This window comes from Paramisgurnus dabryanus, chromosome 13 (assembly GCF_030506205.2).
Source record: "Paramisgurnus dabryanus chromosome 13, PD_genome_1.1, whole genome shotgun sequence".
In the NCBI taxonomy this organism is placed as follows: Eukaryota; Metazoa; Chordata; class Actinopteri; order Cypriniformes; family Cobitidae; genus Paramisgurnus; species Paramisgurnus dabryanus.
Window position 1 is genome coordinate 22,328,678 of NC_133349.1, and position 15,303 is coordinate 22,343,980.

Sequence of the window (15,303 nt, forward strand, 5' to 3'; positions counted from 1 at the left end):
AGAATCTTCAATTAATATATCATGTTTATGTTGTTGCTCATATTGTGGTATTGGCAGTTTGCGAATGTGGAGACTGGAATCTTGCATTTGCAGTAAGAACATGCAGGGTAAAATAGTTTTTGTCTTCTGTATTTTCTTTCAAGTTCCTCCCGGTGTTTAAATGGAGCGTACTGCTCCAATCGCCGCTTCCAGTTGAAACAGCATGCAGACTTTGAGGTCATTTTGACCGAGAGCAAAGGCTGGGGTTTAAGAGCCGCCAAAGACCTGCCAGCGTAAGTTCTGTTTCCATCAGCGAACACATGCTTGTTAGATTGAATACGTTTTTTGTGTCCTATCCTTTATATAACCACTTTATTTTGATTTTTGCAGGAACACCTTTGTTTTAGAATACTGTGGGGAAGTTTTGGACCACCGGGAATTTAAGGCACGGGTGAAGGAGTATGCCCGAAACAAGAACATTCACTATTATTTTATGGCTTTGAAGAACAATGAGGTGAGGTGTTGTTATTTGTACACAAGGACTGAGAATTCTAATACTTTACCAGTAGTTTTCTTAGCACACTGTAAACATTTATGCCTCCATTTCATCTGCAGATCATTGATGCTACACTAAAAGGAAACTGCTCCCGTTTCATGAATCACAGCTGCGAACCCAACTGTGAAACTCAGAAGGTAAGTGCTTTGTTTTCACTGTAGTTAAAAAAAGTGTTTGTTTACAGAATTTAATGTGTCTAAGTCGATAGTTAGGTTGTTTGCTTTGTTTTTACACTTTTTTTTTAAGGTTTATGTGGTGTTTCGGTAGCTTTGTCACCTAGTCATTAGGGCCAAACCCATTAAAGGGCACATATTATGCAAAATCCAAGTTGTTTGGGCATAAATGTGTGTTGGCAGTGTTTGAACACAAAAACCCTACAATGAAAAACAATCCACTCTTACTTTTTTATTCCCCATTAAACCAAAGCAGGCTCATTAGACATGCTGTTTTGATTCTCTTGTTAATGTGACATCGCACAAACAAAGCTCCGCCCATGACTACTGACTGGTTCATTTTACCCAAAAGCTTTTCTAGATTAGTTTGTTAGCACATTGTAGCACTAATGCGTCTAAATATACTATTGTCTCAGACTGAATTCACAGAAATCCAATCTATTTTTAACCAAAAGTGCTCACTGTCTGTTGGTAAGGGAGTGAGGAGCTGTAGCTCATTTGCATTTAAAGGTGCACACACGAAAATAGCGCTTTCATCTGTGGGGTATTTTTAGCTAAGACTTCACAGACACATTCTGGGCACACCTGAGACTTATATTACATCTTGTCGAAGTAGGCATAATATGTGACCTTTATTGTACATTCACACAGGATAAAATAATCTGCAAACTAAGCTGTTTACACTGCATTCAAACTATACATTTGATCAGTTTGTGTCTTATCCTCGACATAGCCCCATGTTCTCTCTGTTGAACCAAAGGAACACATAAAATCTATGTAAAGTCTTAGTTTTGCATGTCTTAACTCATTGCTCTTTTTGCAGTGGACTGTGAATGGTCAGCTCAGAGTTGGCTTTTTTACCACCAAAACTGTGACAGCTGGGACAGAGCTCACGTTTGATTATCAGTTCCAGAGATACGGGTAAGGAATTCCCTAAGCTCAGGTTTTTTAGGGGTCATTTACACGACAACAGCATTTTGGTGTCCTGAAAACAAAAACTTTTAAAGACAGGTTTTAAAGTAATTTTTTTTGTGAAAATGACGCCTTTGTTGTCTTCCTGTAAACTACGTAAATGCAAATAAGTAATAACACGTGTGCAGAATGTCACCATTAAGTCACATGCGCAAGTATATTAACCAAAACAACAATGGTGTCCGACCGGAATGTTTGTGTTACTCAAGATACTGAGTTTATTAATGCTTATTCAATAGAGTTTACAAAAATGTGCTACTTTATAGTCCATTTATCATCAATCTAAATAAAACTTTTTAAAGGAATAGTCTACTCATTTTCAATATTAAAATATGTTATTACCTTAACTAAGAAGAGTTGATACATGCACCCCTTTCAACTAATTGCACTAATTGCCCAATTGCACAGCCTTAAGAGCGTGCATATCATGAATGCTGGGTCTTGTTTGTTTTCTGAGAATCTACTGAACCTACTGGTAACTTGTTTGCCACGTAGCAATAAAAAATATACTAAAAACCTTGATTATTCTGGTTAGTCACATTGTACTGCTATTATTTTGAACAAGACTGTATCAACTCTTCTTAGTTAAGGTAATAACATATTTTAATATTGAAAATGAGTAGACTATTCCTTTAATGCTTTCACCATCTTGAATGTTTGTATTTATCGTAGACCCCATTCACTTCCATAGTAGGAAAAAAACACTGTATTAAAGAATGGGGTTCATGAACGGTTTGGTTACAAACATTTCTTAAAATATTTTCCTTTGTGTTCATCAGAACAAAGAAATGTATAGGTTATTTATTTAGGTTTGTAACAACATGAGAGTAAATGATGACAGAATTTTCATTTTTGGGTGAACTATCCCTTTAATCAATGTGTATATGCGCAGGATGGTAGTGTTACATTACAAGGTAACATCATCATCTACAGCACATCATCTTTCCCAACCCTTTTTTGGCCATGGCACTGTAAAAAAAATCATATTTTCAGTTTCCACTACTACAATAAGCATTAACAGAACTGCACAAACCTGTATTGCAATGCTTAAATGACTTGTTAAACTGGAATATTATGCTGTATTTAATGTATTACTCGCATTTAATGTGAAACTTGATCTTGTTTTAATGAACACAAAGATGATATCCTGGCTGGAATTGATGACATTGACACACAGCTGTGACCAACTCAGCAACCTGGTAGTTACTTTAGAGTGCTTTTTCAAACACTGTGGCAGTGTTATTTTTCCACTGCACACCAAACAAGTGGTCATGGCACACTAGTGGGGAAAGACTGATCTACAGTTCTGGCATACGTAATACAAGGGATTTGTTTTCTCGCATCCACATAAACCGGGAATCTTTTTTACAGTGTTGTCGTGTATGTCAAATATTTTGTAAATGCAAAGGAAAAACTGTTTCTGTTTTTTGTTGTCATGTAAACATCACCTGTTTGCAAAACGGCACTTCTGCCATACATTTACTGCATTTATTTAAAACAGCATAAACACATTTTCATTGTGAGGTCTTTCTTACTCCGTTCATCAGGAAAGAGGCTCAGAAGTGTTTCTGTGGAGCTCCCAGCTGTCGAGGATTAATTGGGGGAGAGACTCGAGTCAGTGTCCGGGCAGCAGGTGGAAAGAAACAGAAAGAACGCCCACGGAAGAAAGAAACTGATAGTGCCCTTACCACGGTAAGAAAGAGGGGTTTGATTATTGTGGTTTATTCAACAAGATGCCAGACTAAATACACATGTGCGCTGCAGCGATCAACATATATATACACTCTTTTGTTTATATTTTCTGCCTCTCCATGGTGAGCTTAATGCCGAAGTGTGGTCTACTTTTTACGCAAACGCAAGGGTTCATCATCAGAAAAGTACTGTACGAGCACTACCACATTTTTGAAACCCTGCATACATTGTATGCATAGCTTGGGCATGCGCCTACAGGAGAATATAGTGTGTATCCCAGAAGATGCATTGTATGTGTGTATGTTTGCATACACACAAAAAAAACTATAGAAGGTTTTAGCAGTAATAAACAAATGGCTTTCGTGGAACACACGTAAAAGACAAAAGTACAGATGACTGAAACCATGACCTAAACCTCACATGGGAGTTGTACCTGCTGAATTATAGCTGCATATGAAACATGTCTCCACAGACACCATCTATTTCAGTGCAGATGCTGCACTGTGTCTGCAAATAGAGTGTTCATTTGAATGACATGCAACGGTCCAAGCTAACAATACAGTAAATAGCCAATACAAAAAGTTTGAGATGTCCTCATTGGCAAGGTGAACAGCGTGACTAGAAATGTGTAATTCGCTAACTAACAATGGCTTATAACTAGGGCTGGGATAAACGATTATTGTATTATTATTATTTTGCGATTAATCTAGCGATTATTTTTCGCTGCATCGATAAATCTAACGATTCATTTTATCGGTTCGAATTCGATTCTCGATTATCTTCCCATTAATTAACTAATAGCAATTTATACATGTTTTACATATCTGAATGTAAACATTTCAATACAATTCATTGCTCTTAAAATTTCTAAATAAAAAAGACTATAAAAAGTGCAAAATAATGCATTCTTAGACAGAGGTAGCATTCAATAAAGCGTTTGCAGTGCATACTTTGCAGTTTAGTAACAGTATAAAAATCTCAAGTTCAAATGACTTTATTTTACATGCATTTATGAGCAAAACCTCTTCAATGTGCCTTTTGATGGTCAGTATAACTTTTATAACTTGATTTGTTTAATCCACATTGTTTTCGTGCTGTCCATTTAATGACAGATATAAACACAATTATAGAGACTTAAGAAGAACATATATTATTAAATCTCTTTCTCTTAAGTTTGTCAAGATAGATGAGGACTCATTTATTCCTGGGCAGAGAGTGCATAAAAGCGCAGTCTTCTGGCAACAGTGACATATTTCATTGCTTTCTGTTAAATTTCTCTAAGTCATGACTGTTTACACACTTCACATTCATGATTTTATGGTAAAACAACACTTTTGCGTCAATCCACGAGCATTTAAACCATAAACAAAGCACTTTCACTTTAATTGAGCATGAGCAGCGCAGCAGAAACGTTTGCAGCACTGTTGCTACAGAGTCGCGAGCTCGCGCTGCTCATGCGGCAGGGTGCATGCTTGTTAACATGGTCGCTGAAAAAAAACACAGCTGTGTGAAACCGGCGTGGACTGAAGCCACTCACGTTACTACTATTCTACGGCGCCGCCTTTTTGGGTCTGACGAATCAACGCGCATATTTTGCGTTGAGTTATTTTTTGTGTCGACGTCGTCGATTACGTCGACGCGTTGTCCCAGCCCTACTTATAACAGATTCATTTGAAAGAATGGGAAAAAGAAGTCCATCATATAGCATACATTATCCAAATTATTGATAAAATTATTAATGAAAAATCTAAATAAATTTTAAACAAATCATAAGAGAATGTTATGGATCGTTTAAAGAGAAATAGTAGCTAAATAGTTTCATTTAACGTGATGTGAGATTCTCACTGTGTACTTAAACTACAATCAAATACAACAAAACATTATAAAAACGCCAGAACATAGGTGTAGGTCTAGTATTCACATTTACCATCATGTTTCTAAACCATGCCTAATTTCTACTTAGATACTATATTTCATTAATTTAAGTAGTAAATCTTTAACCAGATTTTATAAAAAGAATGTTATTGGAAAGAAAATGTTACTGCAGTATGGCTGTAGTTACATTTTTGATCGACTAGTAAAAAAATTGAAAATCAAATGGTGAATTGGTCATATGTTCTAAAATAAATCCAGATAATATTTTTTCTAAATCGCCCAGCCCTAGAAATGTGGGATGAATGAGATTTTGCACTGTCGGACAGTTATCATCTTAAATAAACCCTTTTATGGGAGATTTCAACTGGACAGGACACAGGATCATTTTGGGTCTTTGTCTTGTGCAAACGTTTAAAGAATTGTGCAAATTGCAAAAAAATTACACACCACATGCCACATTTTGTAAGCTATTGTGCTGAAGTGTTCATTTTTAAAACCAGCAGAAATGATGCTTTTGCTGAATTGGGTCAGCTTTGTTCTTGCAGCAGGTTAATTGCTCTGAGACTTGCAGAGCCTGTTCTAGTCTACAAATAACACCGCTATTCTGCATACATTCAGGCAAATTTCAGTTTATGATTAATGGCTGGTTTGATTTACCACTCCTTATATCTGCTACAGCCCTGCACTAAGAAGGCAAATCAAATGTAAAAAAAATTGTCAGACACATGAAATTAAGTGTCTTGTTATGTGAAGTGCAGTTTTAACAGGAGAACATCATTGATGTTTTACAGTTGGATGAAGAGCTGGAGGCTTTGCAGGAGAATGGGGAAGGCTTATGCGGGGAGAAGGATGTGATCTCGCTCTGCAGGCTCATGGTACGAGTGGAGACAATGGAGCAACGACTTACCTGCCTCAAACTCATCAGGGTAAAACAACGGCATAACACTGAGATGAATCATTATTGGAATGCTGGAAAACAGTGCTTTTTTATGACTTTGTGTTTAGACTTTGGGTTAAGATTATAAATCTGTCTTCATTTTTTTGCATCCATGTGCAGAATACCCAGAATCCTTTGTGCCTGAAGCAGTTTTTGGATCACCATGGACTCTCTCTGCTGTGGATATTTATGGTTGAACTATCAGAGGCCAAGACCAACTCTGTGAACAACATCAAACTACAGTTTGAGGTAAAAATTTAAATGTAACAAGCAAAATATTGGGCTGCTAGCCATTTGTGTTCAGTAATAATACCGTAAGCCATTTGTAAGTTTATTTTTTTGCAGAATACTGTAGAGCGTTTTTTATCTCGGAGTTTACCTTTCTGTTTTATTGCCATGCTGACACCAAGAGGCAACCTTCTGGTCTCTCTCATGAGTCCAACACGAAAGTGACTTAAACTGCACTTCATCAAACTGGCCACTAGAGACTGGCTTCAAAAGTAACCCCCCCATGTTAAGATGCATAACTCTACTGAAGAAAAAAAAATTTAGCTAGTTAATTTTGCCTTTATGACAACTGTTTTTTTGTATTTCATCCGTTTGATTTGTATTAAGCCTTAAAGTTTTGCATAATTAAAGGTGTGTCTACTTCAGTGACAGATGGATTGCCACTGTTGCTACTACCATAAAGCTAGGCAGGTGTGGTTTTATCAACCAGACACCCAGCTCCACCCATGTTTTTTGCCCATTTTTGGTTATCCGGGAGTGACACGTGATAACGTGCTGCCAATATGGCGACTTCCAGGTCAGCCCTCTTTGGGCCTCAAAAATGCTCCTCAGGAACCTATTGGTGACCCTTACAGACACTACGATCACATTTTCTGCAGTTTATGGCTGGCACACTCCTTTTACCTATTCAAGTAAGGGCAGCAGCAGCATCGACTGTAAAAAAGATGGACGAAGCATCTCCATAGACTTCTATTGTAAAAAAAAATTAAGCCAAAATATCACATCTTGCTCCAATGACATCATTTGGAACAAGAATCTCACAATAGTGATTGTGAGTTGGAGACACGGTTTAAATCCCTGCCCATTTCCAATTGGAAAATTTAGGTTTTCCAATTGAGACAAGCAAACTCCAGAAATTCCTGTTTGCCTGTTATTTAAGTAAATGTAGCTTTTATGATAGTTTAAACCTATGGATTTTAAGTTGGATCTTAAGTTGGCAGTTTGTTTTACTATCCTCAGATAATGAAGGCACTGGCAGTGCTACCCATCTCCACAAAGAACATGCTGGAGGAGAGCCGTGTGCTGCAGTTCATCCAGCGCTGGGCACAGAATCGTCCACTTGGTCAACCTGCAGAACAAGATGGCTACTCTAGTGAGAGCACCTCACGTGCCCAGACGCCCCTCAACACCCCTGATGGTCCACCAGCCAAGCTGATCACCGAACTGGATGGAGACACTCCCAAGCGAGCAGTCTATCGTAGGTTAAAGATCATCAGCGAGAACAGCCTGGACAGTGCACACTCAGATGCTAGTAAAGCTTCAGATGGCAAAGAGGAGGATGATGATGAGGAAGAAGAAATGGAGGACGAGGCTTCACAGTTGGAAGCCACAATTGAAACATCAGTCAAAATAGTAGAAAGAGTTGAGGAGGCTCCTGCTGAGGGTCAGGCTGAGGTTGAGCCCGTGTTGAAACAGGAAACCTCTGACACTGAGGAGATTACGCTATCAAAGTTTGAAGATATAAGCAAAAGAGAGCCCATCAAAGGGCAAGAACCTGAGAAGGCCAAGAACGTGCAAGAATCTGAGGAGGCCATGAATGCGCAAGAACCCAATGAGGCCAGGAATGTGCAAGAACCCGAGGAGGCCAGGAATGTGCAAGAACCCGAGGAGGCCATGAAAGAGCAAGATCCCAAGGAGGCCATGAAAGAGCAGGATCCCAAGGAGGCCATGAAAGAGCAAGAACCCGAGGAGGCCATGAAAGAGCAAGAACCTGAGGAGGCCATCAAAGTGCAAGAACCTGAGGACGCCATCAAAGAGCAAGAACCTCCATCGCAAGAACCTGAGGAGGTCATCAAAGTGCAAGAACCTCCCTCACAAGACCCTGAGGAGGCCATCCAAGCGCAAGACCCTGAGGAGGCCATCCAAGCGCAAGACCCTGAGGAGGCCATCCAAGCGCAAGACCCTGAAGCGACCATCCAAGCGCAAGACCCTGAAGCGACCATCCAAGCGCAAGACCCTGAAGCGACCATCCAAGCGCAAGACCCTGAAGCGACCATCCAAGCGCAAGACCCTGAAGCGACCATCCAAGCGCAAGACCCTGAAGCGGCCATCCAAGCGCAAGACCCTGAAGCGGCCATCCAAGCGCAAGACCCTGAAGCGGCCATCCAAGCGCAAGACCCTGCGGAGGCCATCCAAGCGCAAGACCCTGCGGAGGCCATCCAAGCGCTAGACCCTGAGGAGGCCATCCAAGCGCAAGACCCTGAGGAGACCATCCAAGCACAAGACCCTGAAGAGACCATCCAGGCTCAAGACCCTCAAGAGACCATCAAAGCGCAAGAACCTGAAGAAACCATCAAAGCGCAAGAACTTGAAGAAACCATCAAAGCACAAGAACCTGAAAAGACACTTCCCTGTAAAAACGAAGACCAACAGACCAACGAAGAAAATGAATTGTCTAATGAAGAGAAGCTGTTAGAGGAGACCAAGAGTGAGGAGCTATCTATGAATTCAGCAGAAGATCAACCTGCACTCATGGACATCACAGCTGCAGAGATCAATGGGAACAAAACCGTAGTTGCTGATGTGGAAACTCCCACTGTCGAAGAACAGGTGGAGAAATCTTCTGAACAGTGCAGCTCAGAAAGCAACACAAGTTGTAGCATTGTGGAGATTGCACCCACACAGCCCTCAGAAGTCTTGACAAGCATTTCTGAAGCCGAAGCTGATGCCATAGAAGGCACACCTGTAGAATCTCCATCCGTCTCCATGGAGACCACTCCACCTGGTTCCTGTACCTTTTCTTCAGCAAATGCATCATCCGAGCCTGTCTTAGCCGCTGGTTCTGCAGATACTTCGGCCGTTGGTGCTGTGCTCGTTCCAGCAGAGGGTGCTGCAGTAGGAACTCCCTCACAAGATGAGGATGTTTCTGATGTAGAAAGTGAACGCAGTCAGGAGCCGCAAGTGCGAGCTTGTGATATCAGTGACATGGCTGCCCGTCTGCTGGACAGCTGGAAAGACTTGAAGGCAAGACTTTAGATTTCTTTATATAAAATATACTGGAATAGGAGTAACTATATGTAAAAGTTTGTACTATTTGGATTATGCTGCATTGAAAATGAATAGCCTGTTTTTTCCCTACTTAGGAGGTTTACAGGATACCAAAGAAGAGCCAGGTTGAGAAAGAGTCAAATGGTATGTTCAGAATTTATCTTATACCCCTACCAGTTTTATTATAAGTTTCACTATTACAGATTTTTTCCATTGTTGTTTATTATAATTTTTTTTAACACAGATCGCAGTCGTGATCGGGAATTGCTGATGACCCCTCGCACACCCTCGAGCAGTCGGGAGAGAGAACGAGAACGAGACAAGGATAGAGATCGAGACCGGGAACGGGAGAGAGAATGGGAGCGTGAACGGGACTGGGATCGGGACAGGGATCGAGATAGGGATCGTGACCGTGACCGGGATGTTGAAAGATCAACCCTTCGCAGCGCAGACAGGAAACGACGACGAGGTTCCACCTCCCCTCTGCCACCTTCAGCCTATGAGAGAAGCCGCAGAAATGATGACCGGTATGAACTCATTACTAATAAACTTTCATTACTTTGTCACATGACCTTCATGTCATTTCAAACACACATGAGTTACTTCTAAAGCCCAGAATATAGTCTGTTTTTATGTGTATGCAAACTTAGGCACACGATCGAACGATTCATGCTCCAAAATGGCATAAAAGCACAGGAGAAATATTAGATGACCGATAATGAGATGTTCTTGTATTTTTTTCATGTAGTTATGAGCAGACCAACAGCAGCAAGAAGAAACTGCTCACCAAAGAGTCTCGTAACAAGCTGTCCACGGAGGAACGACGGAAACTCTTCGAGCAGGAAGTGGCTCAGCGTGAGGCCCAGAAACAACAACAACAACAACAGCAGCAGCAACAGCAGCAACAACTGCAAACACTCGCATTCAACCCGCTGGCCTACGCCTCCAGCCCAAGCTTTATGGGCTACCCACCTGGATACCCTATTCAGACATATGTAGACCCCACTAATCCCAATGCAGGAAAAGTTCTCTTACCCACACCTCCCGTAGATCCTATCTGTGTCACAGCAGCTGCTGCCGGCACTGCCGTTACCTTTGAACAAACGCCTTCTCAGCCGATCATATCAGAACTTGGTCTGGCTTCACCTTCTTCCACCATTACCCAGGCTGTACCGGCTTCCACCTTGACGCATATCCCTGCCTCTTTGGAGCTGTCATCCGCCACACCGACTCAGCAGTTTGTCCAGCCTGCTGTGCCAGCGCAGGACCCAAGTGTGGCTGTCCTGACGATTCCTGCGCAAACAGCCAACCAGCAGGTCCAGAGTCAGCAGGGCTACACCACGCTCTGGGACCCCAACACACAGCAGGCGGTCACAGTGCAGACGCAACCGACCCAGCAGTATTCCACCACAGCTCAGCCACAGACAGCTATCTACTATCAGGGTCAGCCCTGCCCGACCATCTATAGCATTCCTACAGGATATCCACAGACCAGCACTCCTGTTATACAGGTGGGATGCCAACACCTTTCTAAATCCTCATTCTCAAAGGGTGATCAACTAGTGTAGGGTTTTCATGGGTTGATTTCTTAAAATTATGTAGAAAATGTCCTTATCCTGTGAGTTTGCTTAATATTAGCTTTGTGCTGTATGTTATGGTTGTTAATAAGTCATGTTACTTTATAGTAAAACTGACACAGCTTGGAGCAGAGTTTTTCATTGAGTGAATGCTGGAATCTGTCAATCAGACCTTTTGATGTTAGTTTTCTCTTGCGTGTGCAGACATACTCTGAGCCAGCCGCCAGCTACTTGCACGGACAGCAGGTGTACACAGGGCATCCGCAGGGTGTGGTCGTGCAGCAGGGAGGCACTGTCACCACAATTGTCACATCTCAGACTGTTCAACAGGTATGTAGCCTGTGCCTTTGACCAAAAGAGGGCGCTACTATATTCAGTCTCACACTCTCTTTGTATTAAATCTCTTTTCTGTTTAGATTATCTTTGTAGTTTGAAATAATGAAATTGTAAAAAAAAATTTGATTCATCATAAATAATTGGTATAATAATAAGAAAATAAGAGTTTAATTGCAAACAGGATAGAAATGCTTAAAGAAAAATAGTTCAACCAGATAAGAAAACTCTCAAGATGTATTTGACTTAATTTCTTCAGTTAAACACAAATGATTTTATAATAACATTTTGTCATGCTTTATTTTTAAAAAGCATCTTGTATCGTTATCCGGGTTTATTGGATATCGGACAGGACCGATCCAATTCCGATACTGTGCGTTACCCGTGGTTGTTACTATTAATTAGTTACATTTATATAGCGCTTTTCTGCAGCACTCAAAGTGCTTTACAAATGAAAGGGGGAATCTTCTCAACCACCACCTGGTGCTAGCAAGAATCAATTAGATGTATTGATCAATGCTGCTAAAATGTATTTAACGCTCGGATATGCTCCTTTACATCGATAGGCCATATCAGTGTTGCCGTATTTGAGTTTAACGCTCTGATGTGCTTGTTTCCATCAATATGCGTTATCCTACTGATCAATGTTGCCATATTAAATCCCTTAAAATTCCTGAAAAGGGCTAAAAAAAATGCCTAAAAAGGATACCTGCTGTGTTGATTGTATCTTAAAATGGTTTATATCATTCGAATTACAAGAATTTCAGCAACGATATGTTACATGTTTAGCTTTTTGTTTTTGAGCTGTTGTGTTTGATTCAGTTTTCTGTCAAATAATGCGGCGGTTCCCACAGTACACTGGAATTTTAACAGTGTTTCCCACAGAATTTTGATAGACTTGTGGCGGTGATGACGTCATATAATTAGCATATATGTGAAGTCATCACGTGTTTGCGTTTGATAGAGTGTTGGCACCTGAAATATGTTTCACTTCTACTCTTTGATTTGTCACATTATATTGCATTTTAAAGGGATAGTTTGGCCAAAAATGATATTAAACCCATGATTTACTCACACCCAAGCTGTCCGAGTTTCGTATATCCATCGTTTTTCAGACAAACACATTTTCGGATATTTTAGAAAATGTTTTAGATCTTTCAGTTGATTAAATGTAATGTTACGGGGTCCACGACCTTCAAGTCCAAAAAAAGTGCGTCCATCCTTCACAAATTAAATCCAAACGGCTCTAGGATGATAAACAAAGGTCTTCTGAGGGTAATCCGTGCGGTGTTGTTGTAGAAATATCCATATTTAAAACTTTATAAACTAAAATAAATACCTTCCGGTAGCCATCTTAGACTTCTCTGTATTCAGGAGAGAGTATTAGCGTAGTGTACACACTTTTCTTAGTGACGTATGACAAATTCGGAGGGCGGGGGCACAGAGCAGCAGCAGAGTAGCCTCCGTAGGCTGCGTAAGCTCTCATCCTGAATGCGGACGCGACTAAGATGGCGGCGCTACCCGAAGGTAGTTATTTACGTTAATAAAGTTTTAAATATGGATATTTCTACAACAACACCGCACGGATTACCCTCAGAAGACCTCTGTTTATCATCCTGGAGCCGTTTGGATTTATTCTGTGAAGGATGGATGCACTTTTTTTGGACTTGAAGGTCGTGGACCCCGTAACATTACATTTAATCAACTGAAAGATCTAAAACATATTTTTAAATATCCGAAAATGTGTTTTTCTGAAAAACGATGGACATATGCAACTCGGACAGCTTGGGGGTGAGTAAATCATGGGTTTAATATCATTTTTGGCCGAACTATCCCTTTAAGACAACTGAATGCTATTTTTGACATATTATCAGTTCTGTTGTCAGACATAAAATGAGTAGACTATAAAGTAGTGACTAAACACGACCAGTAACACCTCGTGTTTAATCCAACTGCTGCTAAAATCCTGATTTATAAACGTGACATCCCTGACAAAATTACCATACTGTTGCTCGTCTCATCAACGTCTTGTTATGAGCCATTTTTTATTTTAAATGTGAGTTTTATTGTCGCGTATAGCGCAGACAATTCGGTGCAAATTCAGAAATATGAGAGAATACACAGTAGTCTAACTGTTACACAAAGTTACTACAAAACACGTGCGTAGGCATATAACGCATCATAGAGAGGGAGAGAACGGGTGTGTATGCTTGGGGAAACACTAATGCTAACCTTTCGTCAAGTCATGATAAACGCGATCAGCCGTCTGCTCTGTCAGTAAAATTTGTGACTGTTGACGTTTACGCAAAAAAGAAAGTATACGGAGGAACAGACATTGAAAACACCGCCACCTTTTCACTGTTATGTGAGAGAGAGGTGCGCGCGCGCTGCACACATACAACATTAGAGAAAGTTGTTGAACTTGTTGATGCCTTCCTGATGCATTTGCTTTGATGCAAACCACTGCAGATTTATGGTGGTCTGTAGTCTTTGTTGTGCTAATCAGCACGTCGTTTCTGTCTGTGGTGCACTAATGTCAATAAGCATTGAGCGTGTGTTACACTTTCTTTTTAAATACACTTCTCAATGAAAAACTGTCTCCTACATCCTATGTTTGTATCATATAGCTTTAGTTTAGTTTAGGCTCAACTTGAGGTTTCACAAGCTTTAATGTTGAGCACTGCTATACCACAAAGTCCTGGGGAGCGTGTGATTAGCATTTTATAGACAACAGGAATCAGTTCCAGTAATTTCAACATGCTGACTAAACTCTCCTGATCTGTGATTCACAACAGGAAATGATCGTACCCAACAGCATTATTGACCTGCCGCCCCCCTCCCCACCTAAACCAAAAACCATCATTCTGCCGCCCAGCTGGAAGGTGGCGCGAGACCCGGAGGGCCGAATCTATTACTACCACATCATTACCAGGTATAAACATCCTTTGGTTTGTACGTCATTAAAACTGAAGCATAGAGTGAGCCATTAACCACTTCCATTAGTACAACTAGATGAAGGTAGTCACTTTAACCAATGACACTATGGCCTGGTTTCATAGACAAGGCTTAGCTAAAGCTAGGACTAGGCCTTAGTTAAATGAAGATGTCTTTTTAAACATGCCTTAGAAAAGATGTTACTGGTGTGTATATTGAAACAAATCAATGGCACTGGTATATTTGAAGATCAGTCTTTGCAAGTTATGTTCAGTTGAGACGGCTTAAACATGTCTCTTAGTTTAGGACTAGCCTCTGTGAAACCAAGGGTGTGTAGACTATTCTAATGAATTTAAGAAATAGTTTTCTCATAAATAAAAAACCTGCATAATTTTTTTTCTTAATTGCATTGGAATTGTGACCAGACTTTGAGCCAAATATTAAAATTGCCCTATGAAGTACTCACCTTCAAGCAACTGGAGATAAATATGTCCATCATCTTTGAGACAAAGACATTTGGAGTTATTTTAGTAAATGTCGTTGCTCTTCCAAGCTTTATAATGGGAGAAAACAAGGATCAGGGAATAACTTCTGCCTTTGAAACCCAAAAAAGTGCTTATGTTATATTGCGCAAATGTAAACTTTAACCTAATATTATTTTACACAGGCGTATTGCCTTGTTACTTAGAGTGGCTGACTTACGATCTGTCAAGCAAGCTACAGTGACAAGGAAACAGCGGTTATCATAACCCAATTATACTCAAACATAAATATAAAACAGACATTCTGTATTGGGATATATGTTAAAGGGGGGGTTTAATGGTATTTCAAGCATTCTGACTTATTAACACAGTTATAGAGTTGTTTCCTCATGCTAAATGTAGGCAAAGTGTCAAAAATGCAGTTGGGCGTGTTTCAGAGTATTTCTGTGCCGAATGCACTTCGCCAGGGTTCGTACAAGTTTCGGCTAATTTTTTTCGATTACGGTTCTAACTGACG

At 40.4% G+C, this 15,303-nt stretch overlaps 1 protein-coding gene across 1 annotated transcript in view; it reads left to right on the forward strand.

Annotated features, from left to right (window-relative positions):
• The window catches only part of setd2 (SET domain containing 2, histone lysine methyltransferase), a 32,492-nt gene that overhangs the window by 8,479 nt on the left and 8,710 nt on the right, over positions 1 to 15,303 (forward strand). Inside the window, exons 6-18 of the mRNA XM_073811639.1 lie at positions 144 to 272; positions 370 to 493; positions 595 to 672; positions 1,532 to 1,629; positions 3,228 to 3,372; positions 6,039 to 6,173; positions 6,305 to 6,433; positions 7,433 to 9,436; positions 9,556 to 9,604; positions 9,705 to 9,987; positions 10,209 to 10,971; positions 11,242 to 11,367; positions 14,166 to 14,302. Of these exons, the coding sequence (XP_073667740.1) occupies positions 144 to 272; positions 370 to 493; positions 595 to 672; positions 1,532 to 1,629; positions 3,228 to 3,372; positions 6,039 to 6,173; positions 6,305 to 6,433; positions 7,433 to 9,436; positions 9,556 to 9,604; positions 9,705 to 9,987; positions 10,209 to 10,971; positions 11,242 to 11,367; positions 14,166 to 14,302 (4,200 nt within the window). The remainder of the gene's footprint in view (positions 1 to 143; positions 273 to 369; positions 494 to 594; positions 673 to 1,531; positions 1,630 to 3,227; positions 3,373 to 6,038; positions 6,174 to 6,304; positions 6,434 to 7,432; positions 9,437 to 9,555; positions 9,605 to 9,704; positions 9,988 to 10,208; positions 10,972 to 11,241; positions 11,368 to 14,165; positions 14,303 to 15,303) is intronic.